The 15,178-nt window shown below is 35.7% G+C and overlaps 1 protein-coding gene across 1 annotated transcript in view; it reads left to right on the forward strand.

The window, feature by feature from the left end:
• The window catches only part of SV2C (synaptic vesicle glycoprotein 2C), a 90,491-nt gene extending 76,188 nt beyond the window's left edge, over nt 1–14,303 (forward strand). Inside the window, exons 9-12 of the mRNA XM_058828100.1 lie at nt 2,162–2,295; nt 3,525–3,728; nt 4,610–4,769; nt 14,120–14,303. Coding sequence (XP_058684083.1) covers nt 2,162–2,295; nt 3,525–3,728; nt 4,610–4,769; nt 14,120–14,303 — 682 coding nt within the window. The remainder of the gene's footprint in view (nt 1–2,161; nt 2,296–3,524; nt 3,729–4,609; nt 4,770–14,119) is intronic.
• Nucleotides 14,304–15,178: the final 875 nt, after the last annotated feature.

Consider the following 15,178-nt stretch of genomic DNA (forward strand, 5'->3'; position numbering starts at 1 on the left):
AATGACTTTTGTGATTTTTTTAGCCAAAGGCAAATATATTAAGGCTATATCTGGACTCACAAATAACTAGATAATTTAGGGGAAAATTAAACACAGCTGGTTTAAGTATCTGGTTTCTATTAAGAACTGTACAGAACAACCGTATGAATGGTCTGCTGGAAGTCATGATAATAAGTAATTATTATTTCCATAGGAAAATCTATATGTAAGTGAATAAAATTGATTATTTTGTGATGATTTAGCAGTAGTAGTAGAGCTTGGGTTTTGACACAGTTAAAGGTTTCTGCATTGAAGATAAAAACAGAAGTTATTTAATTTTTAACCTAGCCATAACTTCCAAGTCCCATTCCTTTCCAGAATGCAGATGTTCTCCTAAAATCAATGTCAGTAACTGAGGTTGTATCAATTTAAACAGAATATTATTGTAAGGCACTAAATATAACCTTAATTTATGCTAAATCAGTAAATTACTCTTTCAAATGCGTAAATTTAATATGCCTCTGACAGTTATTTGGGATTCACAAAAAATTTCCCAAGAGGCATGAACCCATTTGCTATCCTTCCTTCATAAATGTTTCAATACCCTACTCACCCTCAATCTCACTGTTTCCTTCAAGTTCTTTCTTAATGAGAAGATCCATCAATACTTGAGTTTTTTGACTGTTGGATTTTAATTCAAATCATTATGACACCAATTTTAATGTAGTCACATACTTCCTGTCCAAAGGTAAAAAGTGCTTCAGAAGAATGTAGAAGGTGTAGTCTGTCAGTTCTGTTTCAATTGACTAATCTGATCACTATATTTTCTTTGTTCTCCTCTGGAACTAGTCTACATTTTAGATTGGAAAGTGCTGTATGAAAAATGATAATGAGTAACTCCAGCCTGATTTTAATCAGACTGTCACAAATGAGAAATTATATAGTAACTAAAACTAATGGACTGAAAACACTATTCTTCTGACCAATACAAAAAGAGAATTCATTAGTTAGTAAGTCACTTACCGTGATAAATACTACTAGCTTTTTCTCTCCCTTCTCATAAAGATGTGGTTCCAACAAATTTATTCATGGGAGAGTTTAATTTCTGCTCCTTTGTAGATAGCATATTTTTTGTGTTCCTATTCCTACTATTACTCTTCTTATAAGAAAAAGACTTAGCTAGTGACACGAGGTTTGACTAGAATAAAGCCAGGTATGCATTTGGAAGAAAAAACTGCCCTTTTTTCCCACACCTTCATGTGAAATAAAAGAAATCATGAAAATAATGATGCATTTCCACATCTTTGCTGTGGTTGCTGTTGTTAACATAACGTTATTTGGTAGAATTTTACTAAAAAATTCTTATTCAATAAAGCATTGTTTTAATCTAGTGACATTGAGATAATAAGTTCCTGTATGTCATATAATTTGTCACTGACTTTTTCTATTAGTATTTTGATAAAACCTTGTGTTAAATGAGTGTCTGTAGGAAGAAGGATGTTCAGAAATTTAAAAAAAAGCTACCAGCAAATTCCTTATGACAGTTTTAATTACACAGCAATTATAATTGAAATAACATCCCTAAGCAAAGGATTAATGAGGACATACTTACAGTTAGATGTCTAGCTCTGTAACTGGCAATGTAACTTTTTATTCATGTTATAATCATCTTGTGAAAACAACTTTCAACACCAGTATGATTTGCATTTGAGCCTAACCAGTGTGTTCCTCTGACAAATCAAGATTGTTTAAAAACTTTTTTCTTTTCAGCTTGTTGGTATTAGCCAGTGCTTGTTTATTCCCAGGGACTGAATATCTAAAGCATTAACTCGCTGTTTAGAGGTGTAATGTCAAATTACTAGCAACTGTGATTTTACAAGGCTGTTTCATGGATGTCATAACATTGGTTCTGATTGATGATTAAGGACAAGTAACAACAGAAATATTATCAAATAAATCACATTACCAGTTTGGGCCAGTAACTATGTGGAACTATATGTGTTACTAACTCTTCTTCTGAACAATAGTATTCTGGAATTAGCTAATCATTAATCATAGCTGCAAAATGCATCAAAGGAACCATTGTTACTGGGTTTGAAATTTTTTTAGATCTAAATAGCTCCATTTGTTTTTATTTCAAAACTATGAAGGTAGATTGACAGCAATTCTTTGTTTTGGGCAGGTTTATTATGATGAAGTTTAAATCAGTAACCTTTGAAGATTCACTCTTTAAGAACTGTGTTTTTGAAGACATTACTTCACTGAACACATACTTCAGGAACTGTACTTTTGTGAACACCACCTTCTACAACACAGGTATGAGAAAGAGCCTCAAATGCCCATTGGTCATCTGCATGTCTTCATCTTACATTGATTATTTCTGGTTTTCTAATAAGACATACAAGAAGTCATCCTGTAAGTCATAATAATATATAAAAAGCAGCCAGCTTGCTATAAGAGACAAGTGAAAGTATTTCACTGCACAAGAGATAGTGCAGGCCTAATATTGACTCAGATAATAAATTATATATTTTATTCACATAATAAAAGACCTTTTTTTAATCTTTGATATCAACTATCTCTAAAGAGAGTCAATCTGGAGAGAAGAAAATACATTTACTGTTTTACTGGTAGCTTTAACTACTGTATTTTTATATAGTATAAAAGGGACCGGTGAAATACTTTGTTCGCTGTCCTTGCTGTTGCAGGGAAATCTGAATTTAGGATTCAAATTACCTAGTCTTTAATCATTCCCAATCTCCTAAGTAATGTGAAATCCATATTTTCATATGTTTCAACAGAAAAATCTCTTTTTCTCCAGCTTAATAAAACATAACTGAAAGTAGAACATGGCCAACTAAGCTTGTTGGAAAGATGGGGCACTTCTTCCCACTTTCCTGTAACTACAGCAGTCATAACAGTAATAGACCTAGGTTTCAGAGAAAGCAAAGACCTTTATGTGGAAGGAAGGTATTCTTGGTTCAGGTTTATAAGGCTGACAAGAGGAACAGGAAAAAAAAGATCGGTACTGGCAGAAGAATTAGCTACATAGAGTAAGTAACTCATCCATGGCCAGGCTGGAGACCATGAGGACTTCTCAGAAATGAAATGAGTTTAAACTGAATTCCACAGGAATATTTCACTTCAAGGAAATCAAACCAAATTGAACACAATAGACAGTCTCATCAGGAAATAGGCCTGATACTTAGAAAGACAGAGTCACAGAAACTTGTGAATACCTAGTATATTTTGTGCAAGACCAGCTGGTGCTGAAAGGCCTTAACCAAATACAATCCAAGCAGGGTAAAATACAGTGGTATATCTTCCTATTTCCAGGCTTTAGTTGGTCCTTTTCAAGAGCTTTGAAATTTTTTCTAGTAAGAGAAAAAACTATCAAAATTAACAGCAGTAACTAGTCCCCTTTTTGCAAAGCTGTGAAAGCTCCAAATTGTCATTGCAGTTGCTTGAAGTTAAAATGTTTTTAATCAAAAGTTGCATATGGAGTTGGCTGTTAGCTGAAACAATTCTTTTTCTTCTTTCCACAGATCTCGAGCAGTATAAATTTGTTGACAGTGAATTGATAAATTGCACATTTTTTCACATCAGGACAGGATGCCAGATTTCTTTTGATGATGACTACAGTGCCTACTGGATCTACTTTGTTAATTTCCTTGGAACTTTGGCAGTGTTACCAGGAAATATTGTGTCCGCCCTCCTGATGGATAGAATAGGACGGTTAACGATGCTAGGTAGGGGATTCACTTTGGTACAGGGAACATCAAAAGTAACACATCCTCTTTTCAAGGAATTTGGCTCAGAGAATTGGAAAACATTCGTTCTGCAGATATGTCATTTATGTGGCATCATAAGTACTGTTTTTAAAAGCCCCCAGTTTAGAAAATCTAGGAAAAAAAGGCATCTGCAGCCACCTCTACTTGCTCATCCACACAGATATTACAAGACCATAATCTAGGCATTTAGAATGTGATTTTGGAGACTGGTGACTATTGGTCTATCTCTGCTCCAGCTGAAAGGAAAGCAAAGTATGCACAGGTGACCCTGAGCTAGTGGAGCAGCTCCTGGAAAGTATAAGCTGTTCTTTGTATGTTATCAGTTTTGCATAGGAACACAGTTGAAAGGTATCTCCTGTGGATTGTCAGAAATGAGAAATTTGTTTTCAATTTACTTGAATAACTATGTGGTAGTTCGTCATCTTAATTTTCTAGGGCAGTATCTCTATATAAATACAATAAAATAAATATGGTGTTTTTATTATGATATATTAACAGGTTTCATCTACTTGCAAAAGATGATGAGCAAAGAATAATGGGAGGGAAGTTTTCCTCAGGCATCTTGCTTTGGGAATTCAAAGTGGCTTCCAGCTGAATACTTTGTGATGTATTCTTATACACGAGGAATTGTATTTTTTTCCTGTGACCTCCATCCTTCAACATTTGTCTTTCTGTCTGGCCTTACCAGTAGAGGAGGTCTCTTTGGTGTTTAACTCAAATATTTGGGTCATTTATTTAGCTGCACTATGTGCACAGAAATATTAGACAAAACAAAGGTTATTCATTAAATACAACTCCATGTTTGCTTTATATATTTGCTTCACCTGCCTTGTCCCTAGGTGGTTCCATGGTTCTTTCTGGCATCAGCTGTTTCTTCCTGTGGTTTGGGACCAGTGAATCCATGATGATAGGTATGCTGTGCCTGTACAACGGTCTCACCATCTCTGCATGGAACTCTCTAGATGTTATTACTGTGGAGCTGTATCCTACAGACAGAAGGTATGTGCAGATATACCTCCCCTAACCTCAATGTACCAGCAGAAACGGCAAATAGAAATTATTTTGTATGAGCCTTGCAGAGGTAGTGATGTTTAGAGAGGGCCAAATGAATAATTTTTCTTACGAAAAGCAAAGGGAAACAATGAGGGGTTTTGAGCAATTTAGTATGTATTTTGCATCAAGTATCACCTAATCAGGAAAATACCATAAATGTAGTTTTATTTGAAAACAGAAAGACTAACAGCTACTCTCATTTAAAACACAGATAATGAGTAATATTTCTGAAAACAATGATGGAATATTTTTGAATTTCCCATAGTTTAACTGTATATGAAGGCAGCAGTTGGTCCAAACGAGCAATACAGCTGCATTTGTCTGTGAAATTGTGGGAATCAAGATAAAAATCATTGTCTGAACCACCCTCAGCTGCTAATCAGTCTGCCATGAATTTGTATGCAGGGCCACTTGGAGTGTACATTAAGTGGGTAAAAATTATCTTGGGCACAGCTCTTGACTCTTCAGGGCTCTTGTAAGAAATGTCAGGACAATTTTCAAATCCTGCATTTCTCCTAGATGACATGGGTTGGGTTTTTTTCAGATACAGGGCACTTTTTAATCCTGACCTTATGTCATTTAATGGACTTAAGGCAGAACTGTTGAGTCATATTCTGTTTCATGGGGAGCACAAGGATGTAAAAGGTGCATTATCTTGAAAAGCCTTGAATATTTTTCCCCCTCACAAATCCCTAAAACAAATATGTAAAAATACCCAGATTCCTAACAGAGGACATTGTGTCCTTTCTCCTGTTGCAGTGCTAATTATTATGTCATTCACTGGAGGTTTGAAATGAAGTGAAAAATATTTCCAGTTTATAAATGCATGATGCCTTGGTGGCAAGTGTAATATTTTGGAAGGAAGTTCCACCGTCTTTAGTGTTGTCCATGAAGAGATATAGAAAAGTGTAGACTAGCTTCTCTGTATTCCTTTCATTGTCATTTTAAAATTATGTGCTTCTTCAGACAAGAAATTGATGTCCACAGCTGTAATTCTATCAAATAACAATACCAGGCTATTTAGGAATCCCAAGCACTAAGCCTTAATACTAAGTGCTAGTATTTTTATTACACCTCAGGAAATTGCTCTTCTGGCAAGAATTCTTCCACCATCCAAATGCTATGATATAATTCTAATAAATGTCTTGTAGAAATTACCATCTTTTGGGTATTCCTGAATGTAGCAGCCACATGTGTTTTCCTGAAGTAAAGAAGTAAAGAAAAAGAATTGGAAAAGTCATTGGTGTTAACAGCAAAAAAAAAAAATCATTATTAGGGATGCTATAAAGAATGTAACTGATATTTATCTATCTATATCTATACAGATGTTAAGGCATCTTTAGTTGTAGCTAATAGTAGTTTTTAATAGTTTCTGCTGTCTTTGGGATTATAGCAATTTCTGACTCATCTTTTCTCTAAAAATCTTTAGTATGCAGGAATAACTGGAAACAGAAACTGAATTGAAACTGAGTTGTTTTTAACAACAAATCACAGAAATAACTTGTCTCTTTGTATTACCACTACAAAAAGGCTGGTGGGTGAATCCACCTGTGCCTGGAAAGACATTGGTGACATATGTTATATGAGAATTTTTTCCCAGAAGCTCTGATAGTGATGGAACCATGACTGCTAGTTTTTGCCAGCTTGGTTATAAGCAAACAGCCAATTTGAGTTTGTTTTTTTTTTAGACTGGAGAAAAGATACTTCTTGTTTTGTATAACTTTTTGAAAATTTATACCTTCAGGGACTCAAATGAGTTGCTTGTGAGAATTTTTCTCTGATTTTTTTTTTTGTCCAGACTAGCTGCAATTTAACAACCAGCACTGCTCACCTCTGATAATCCTGGGTTTCCTTCTCAGACTTCTGTGATCTCCATAACCAGGCACAGCTTGCCACAGTTTGCTAGGAAGTTCCAGCTTTTCCAAGTCACTGTAGGGCTGAACAGCCTTTCTCAGCATATGTGGAACACGAAGTTTCCTGATCTGTTTTTGCATATGAAATCCTTCCTACTTAAGATGATGCTGTCTTTTGCTACAAAGCTGCATCCAGAGTGAATCTGGTCCTGAAACTGCCTTCCAGATTCTCCTGTAAAGGGAATATAAGCACAAAATCCTTGCTCACTCTGTCAGTGTTTAATACTGTTTCCTTACAGCCTAACAGTGACATGACCAGAAATGCACAGCAAAAGGGTAGCTGGAGGTTGGGCTCGAAGAAAGGTGGGTGGAGGGAGGCCAGTTCATGCTACCATGCACAACAGGACTGGGTAGCCCCTCCTTTTCCTCCTCCTGGAGACCAGCCAGTTGCTGAACTGCAGGGGCTTTGCTGGTGTTGTGCAGTACAATACAAAAGGTGTTTCATAAATCGTACTCTAGGAATTTAGGGATCATACTGGCTTTTTTCCAGGTAGGAGTGTGGAGAAGTGTTTGGCAGTCTATGTGATACAGAGCACACATTTTGGTTTCTTCTTCATCAGTTATAGTTGCCTCAAAATCTTGACAGATTTGGATTCTGTATGAATTCACACTCTTCTACATATTTACATTTTAGTTTAGTGATCCCTGGAATTGAGGTAACTACATAGTGTGTCCTACTTTCTTGTTCCAAATTTTATGCTATTTTAGGTCAAGTTTTGCTTTCACGTTCTTCATAAAGCCTCAGCTGGTTTGTACAACTGCTGTATTAGATATTAGAGGACATATAGATTTCAAATGGTTCTCAGGTAGATGATGAAGTAGCATTAAAATGGAAAATAACATAACTAATGTTATAATGTCATAAGTGGGTTTCTGTCTTCTAGATGATACTTATGAAGTAATGAATAATATTTTGATAATATAGTGCCACTTTTTGAACTCTTCAATACACTATTTTTAAAAGACAGACATGATATCTGGATATAAACTAGTTATTTCCAATGAGCAAGTAAAATATTACAACTCAAGAATGTAAATAACTTGTATTTTCTCTTTGTCTTCTCTTGTCTTTTACCTAATCTTCTTAATGGACTCTGCTGTCCATCAGGAGAGGAAATCTGTAGGCTGGAATGTGTGACACCAAAAATTCCAGTCACTGAGCATTTTGGAAGGAATGGGCTGGAAGTGTAACTTCAATACTGCTCTAGGTGCCCAGCACTCCAGCAACATAAACCTGAAGGTGCTCAGCTAAAAATATGAAAGGCATGCTTAAAGACCATTTTGTTAATTTTGTGACTTGCGTGCCTCATATGCAAATTCTGCAACAGAAGTTAGGATTTCATCCTTTCTTCTGACAGCACTCCACTCTCTTAATCATGAAACTGTTTTCTCATGTTGCAGTCCCCAGTCTTATTCACAGTGCAGTTTCCAACTTCTACAGCAGATGAGGGAAGCTAAGTTTTCTTCACTACATCTATATTTTACCCTCAAGCCCTCTTTGTTCTCTGCACTGGCAGAGTGATGTGGAAAAAAAATATTGTGTGATGAGGTAATTATGGCTTGCGTTGTAATGTGGGTGCCCAAGGGACCTGCAATAACACTGCACACTTTCTCAGCTCTGCCTGCAATATAAGTAAGAATAGAAGAAAGCTTAAGTTCTCTGAAGAAGGAGCATTGAGACATTTTTATTACTTTAAAATGCAGTTTTCATATAAATGGTACCTATCTTCTGGTGAACTTGGGAAGCATCAGCATTATAAGCCAAGATTCCCATCAGGGAGATGATACTACAAATAACCATAACTTAAATAGAAAGTGGAATAGAAATAGATCATCTCCCACGTAGAGAATAAATCAGATTGCATCAGATAACCAAGAATTCATCATTTTACTATGTCTATCATAGATCTGGGTTTGAATCTTGGCCAGGAATACTTAGAATTCAAGGTGAGCTATAAAATAAAGTCATTCCTGTTTTGCCTTTTTTCAATGCCTCTGAAAAAAATTCATAAGGGTTTGGCCATAATTAAGAAATATAAGACTCCTATATTCAGTTCATGATACTTAATTTTTTCACTTCTTCTTTAACCCTTAGGATCTATGCCCAGAGCAATAAATAAAATTCTCACAGTATCTTATGTCCAGGTTTGTATTGGTGTGGATGACAGAAGAGAAACTTTCTATTCTTTTGAGTCATAATAGCAGTAATTGACTTACTGTAGATCTTCTGACAGCTATTTTCTACTCTCATTCTGTGGATATAGCTCAGCTGCATTTTTCTGAAATGTTAAGGTTTTTAAGACATGACCTGCCACATTTATGCCTTTTGCAGTAATCCAAGGAAGAAAGGCAAATTCCATGGTTTTAATTGCACCCTAAGCACTATAATTGATCAGGCCATGATATGTATTTCTGTACTAACTTTTTAAAAGAATATAAAATATTAGGACATCAGAAAATTGTCCATAGGATATTTGGAAACTCTACTTTAAAGCTTTCCGAATTATCAATTCCAACAAAATTTTGTTGTAACTTGTTTTTATAAACAGCTTTGGCAAGAAAGAGAACAAATATTTGTGCTACATATTTAGTAGCACTCTGCCACAGGACAATGAAGTTTTAGGTATTTTATCAGCAGTGAAAAAGTGCATCTGAAGAATTTTATGTAGGAATACAAGCACCTGGTCTAAGAAAGAACATATGTGGCAATCAGGAAACAAGCTCCTTTAATCTAAAGGCTTGGATAATCCCTCTATTTTTAACTGTTTGGACTCTTGCCATTTTTATGTGGACCTTGAATGAAAGGAAGCTAAGCATTTTTCTTTGCCCTAGCTTTCTCAGCAGCAGAAGTAAAATACATCAGGGAAAATTTCTTTTCAGTAACATCCAGCTTTCTCCTTATCCTGACATTTTTATAAAAGACGTATATATTTTTCTCCTGTCAATACTAAAATCTGTATATGGGTTGTTTTTTTTTAAGACAATCCCAAACTGATTAGCCAGAATTCTCTTACTGATGTGCCTGAAAGACTTAGGTGAACTCTCTAGCTGGACAAGGAATTCTTGCTACTTACAGCCTGGTCTCCCTTGAGCAGTAATGAGGATTACTCATGAAGTCAACATGACATTTTTGTGCAAATGTTTGTCCAATAATTGATCAATGCAAAGAAAATTGGTGTATACATGAATGGCCCTATTGCCTTGGAATTTTTCACTTAATTTGTTCATGATGGTAAGATGATACATCACATAACTTTGATCATTTGCTGACATTCTTGCACTTCCCTCGAACATTGTAGCAGAGACTATACTAACACTACCTAACACAGCCTAACAGACAATAGTCATATACATGTGTTATTTGCAGCATATTTATTTCCTGGCTATTTTTATTTCCCTGGATTCATGACAGTTAATTATAAAAGCATGAATTAATACAGATTTTAAAGGGTTTGAATCCCAAACACTGTTCTAAGAAGGATATTTTAAAAAACAAGCAGTCTGAATTTTCTACCCCTTGAGCTCCATAATGGTTTGAACGCCTTGTTCTAACTATAAGTACAAACACATTCAAACACAGTATTAAAATTGAAGGGTATGAAGGTATAAGATTAAACAGTAACAATGCTTTTCAGGTGCAGGTCGTAACAACAATTTACTTAAGCCTGTTAAAATCTTATTGTTCATACCAATTATGTGCTTATTTTAGGTAAAAGGACATGCCTGAAATCTGCTTAAAGATTAAAAGATTGAGCTTCTTCTGAGTTGTTCATTTTTCAATTATCAGACAGCTAAGTGTAGTAAAATGAGCTTATTTTTTCTTACTTTTATTTGTTTATAATTTGATACACTAATGGGATTAGACTAATAAAACCTCCTTACAATCAGAAAAATTCTATAAATCCATTTTACAAATAGAACTGGCTTTTCAGTGCAGAAAAATTCCCTTAATTTTGTTCAGACAGAATTATGTATTTGTATGTATTACCAAATTACTTTAAAACTCAATAAAGTAATGCTGGGTATATAATCAATAGTAGATCCAAAGAACAGTGGCATCTGTAGAGACCAGAACATGAAAAGAAATGGTTCAAATTGCTCAGAAAATTGTATTCAGACCACTGTCATTATAGTTGATATAAGCAGCTAACATCTGTGAAACAGCTTACCTTTATACCAAGTGTATAAAACAACACTAAACATAAGTAAAATATCCCCATATGTTCTGTACTATTGCTTTTCTAAATATTTCCTGCCTGTATCTATCCAGATTTGTTTTAGCTGGATCTATGTATTCTTTGGGGAATTCTGGTATCTCTGAATTTACTGAGGCTGTTGACTGACTAGGTGTCTAGTTTCTCTACGTTTTGGGTTTTTTTCCTGCTACTGTTATTTGGAGTTAAGTCTGATTTTACATCAGCATTGGCAACCAAGAAAATCATATTTATGTGCAGTCTCTGATCACAACCAGTCACCACCATAACTTTAGAAGTACTTTCTGTGCATAAATGAGGCTGATATTAGAACCATTCTGACTCTTTTCCTTTCCTTCTTCCCTTGAGTTCTTCATAGAAGCTGCAATCTCTTGTTATCCTGTCACATCAGCTTGGGTTTCAAGTTCAGATGTGATGTCTTTAACCTCTTTCTACCTGCTTGCAATACAGTCTATTTTAACAAAGTCTTTTCCTCTTCAGGAACATCAAAGACATGCATGCTTTTTGCAGCTCTCCAGAAGGACCTTGACAGGCTGGAGAGATGGGCAGAGAAGAGCTGTCTGTAATTCAGCAAAGGCAAATGCAGGGTCCTGCACCTCAGAAGAATAACCAGTAAAGTCTGGGGACTGAACTGCTGGACTAAGATGAGCTTTTGACTGTTTGAGCTTTGGTGACTGACTGTGGCCCCTTTCAACCTTACCCACTCTGTGATTTTATGAACCTTACAACATCCATCAGTCAGGTGCTCTTTCCCTCTCAATAGTTACACCCCATCCTGGGTCATATTCCTCCAGATATTCTGGGCTTTATATGTTCCTGGAGCCCAAATGTTTCCCTAGCAGACATTTGCTTGGTTTCTCATTGGCTTTGGAAGTTCACTCCAGTAGAATGGCTCTTCTCTGCTTCTTTCAGTGTTATCTCATGGTCTTCCTTCAGACGATTCCTGCAAAAGTCATGCTTAGAATGGGCATGTTTTAACTTGCTTGTTTCTTCTCTGAGGAAGGTATTTTCAAGGAGCTGATGTGACTTTTTCTCTGTCAGAAATTTTCAAAGGCAGCACTTACCCAAAGTGTCCTCATCTGCTGCTCTCAGCAATGTGCTCTCTGGCCCTTAGGGATCTAGATTGCTGCAAGGCAGAACATGTAATTTTCAAAATTGTTATGTCCAGGATGTGCATGATTAGGTTTCCTTAGCACTATGTATTTTGTAAAAGTACTGCAGGTTCAATCAAGTATATATACAAAACAAGTAAATAAGGACTTTGAACATATAAGAGACATATCTAGGTCTCTTCCACTTGTTTTTTCCCACAGATTTTTGAGTAGTTTCTACTCTGCCATAAAAATGACCTGTTTCCTTTTCTTTAGATACTGCCAATACTTAGTGTCATGCATTATCTGGATGAATGCCGTGCTTTACACAAAGAGGAATTGTGCTTACTTCAGACAAAACAGTAATTTTTTGGCTAAATATCAGACATTTCAAAGAAATTAAAATACTGCTGGGGAGTGCAAGAGACATACTGACAAACTAATAATAAATAAATATATAATCACCCAGTTAAAAAAAATAACTTGTGTTTTGTCCCAGATTCAGAAAAGACACATAATACAAAAAGCTGACACTAGGACGTTATCAACCCCTCTGAATTTACTTTTATAACATTTTAGGTGAGAAACTGACTTTGGTCTGCAACAATGGAAAATAAACATTTAAAGTAACAGAAAAGCAACTATTTGAAGGTATATTAGTTAGTATGTTACATGTCTTAATTCATATTAAGATATTCTGCATATTAAGATACTTCTTTTAACTGATTTAAGAATTTGACAGGAAAGACACTATTATTTCAAAATGGCACATTCTGAATCTTGTTCAGATCTTGTTCAGAGGACCTCTCATGCCTTGATATCATCATTTACCATTTTCAAAATCAAAAATCTGTTCTGTGAAGAGCACTGAGACAGTATATCCTTGCTCTTAGCTGGGGTCAATTGTTCTTACTTCAGTTCTCTGGGCTCTTCTTTAGTAGCTCCAGCAGAAGCTTTTCAAATTTCCTGGGAATGCAGTCTATATCTGAGAATAAGAATTCTTCCTTTCCCTCACAGGTGCTTCAGTAGAATAAGTAGAGCTTGTTTTAAGTCACTTAGTTCACTAGCATTTCTCTTAATTCCTGTTGTTTGGACTGGGGCTTTTAATTGCAGTGCAAGCAAGAAATATTTTCTGAAAGTTAGAACAACTACCTTCTTGATTTTTTTTTTTTTTTTTTTTTTTTTAATCCCAGAAGAAACAGCACGAGCTCCTCATAGACCTTGTCTCTTTGATTTCTAAGACAGCTGAGAAGCATTACAGATTCTACCGTTATACAGATACCTTTCTTAGGAAACTTTTGGTAGGGCAAGTTTATTCTTGCATCAATGAATCATACGGTCATGTCAAAACACAATTTAAATTATGGCAGTTTGCATAATACATCTATGCAAGAGTTACAAAATAATTAAAATACTTCAGACTACTAAGATCACATCACTGCAATGCAAGACTCCACCTGAATTAGCTATGTCACACTTTCTGTTGGCAATCTATTTCCTTTTCCTTTTGTCCAAAGTTTCTCGGATATCTCATTCACCCAACAGGTGTTTATATACCCTATCTTCTTTAGCTCTAAGAGATGAACAGTCATTAATATTGGAGGTCTCATTAGCCTTTGAAGAAAATCTGTTTCAACATGTATCACCTGTAAGAAGTTCCATTTTAATTCAGTACCCTAAGATGATCAGCCTTTATTTCTGTTCAATAATCATCACACAGATGGTGAAGCAGTTCTCTTTCGGGAACTCCTACTGTAGCCATTTAAGTCTTACTGAATTTCCATTAGCAAGTTCCATGTTCAACTCTAGAGGTGCAAACTCACCTGTTCAGTCATTCATTTCAGATTTTAATCCCTGAGGCAGAAGAATGAATTGCACAATGAAATACTGTAGTAGCTGAGCTTTAATTTCTCATTTTAAATAAGAGCACATAATATGAGCACAGAATCCTTATTGGCATAAATTTTATTTAAGATATTTGGGCTGTACTGATTTATTCACACTGAAGATGTGTGAAGATGTCTCAAAGACATTACTCTTTCACCTATATTTTAACTTTCTTCTTTTTTCTCTTCTAGGGCAACAGGCTTTGGCTTTTTGAATGCACTATGCAAAGCTGCAGCTGTACTTGGAAACCTAATATTCGGTTCCCTTGTCGGTATCACCAAAGCAATCCCTATTCTCCTTGCTTCTACTGTTCTTGTATGTGGAGGTCTGGTAGGACTTCGACTTCCTGATACAAGAACCCAGGTGTTGATGTAACTGGAAGAAACATTCGCTATTTATTTCCCTCTTTGTACAAATGACAATTCTCCTGACTGATAGTGCAAAGGCTTCAGATTTTCAACACACAGTAGAGTGCTCAAATGTCAGAAATCAAACTCAAAGGATACTTTAGAGTAGCAGAGATTTAACAACCTCTGTATGAAAGTTTTAAATTTCACTTTTGTTTGCTTGCATACCTTGCTATTCAAACCCATTTCACTTCAAAGTGCAAAGCTACCTCTTAAAACAGTTTTGGTGACATACCCAGGAAGGTAAAAACCATACTGATAATTAGATATTTAAAATGCAAGCAGTCAGATTATTTCAAAAACACACACTAATTCGGCCATGGCATTGTGAGCTTTATAACAGTACAGACATGCAAGTCAATTACGTAGCAGTATTGGTGCAGGGAATGTTAATGTATCAATGCATGCAGCATTTATCAGGAAACTCAACTGATCACATCAGTACTGGGAACAGTGACCTTCTGCAGCTGTGCTTAGGTGGCAAAAACTCGTGGCAAAGACTCTCTCTTGGGAAACCTTTTTAGGCAGATTCAGTCCAAGTAAAGATTACCAACTACACCCCATACTGGCTGAGGAGAAGGCAACAGCTACTGCAGGGAGTTTAAAAGTCCATACAGGTATGCAGCAGAGAGAATAACGAAATTAACATTTTCACTTTTTGCCTCTGATGCTCCAGAAAAATTTTGTTTTATTCTTACTTGTGGCATCTGGGATATTTTTTTTCATTTAAAACAGTGAATTTGTCTTGTTCCAGGAATGAATGAATGCAAATAGTTTTGTTGTTAGTATGAATAAAGTTAGAATCAGACCATTGAACTATATGATAAGGAAGATACTTTCAGA

This window comes from Poecile atricapillus, chromosome Z, assembly GCF_030490865.1.
Source record: "Poecile atricapillus isolate bPoeAtr1 chromosome Z, bPoeAtr1.hap1, whole genome shotgun sequence".
NCBI lineage: Eukaryota > Metazoa > Chordata > Aves > Passeriformes > Paridae > Poecile > Poecile atricapillus.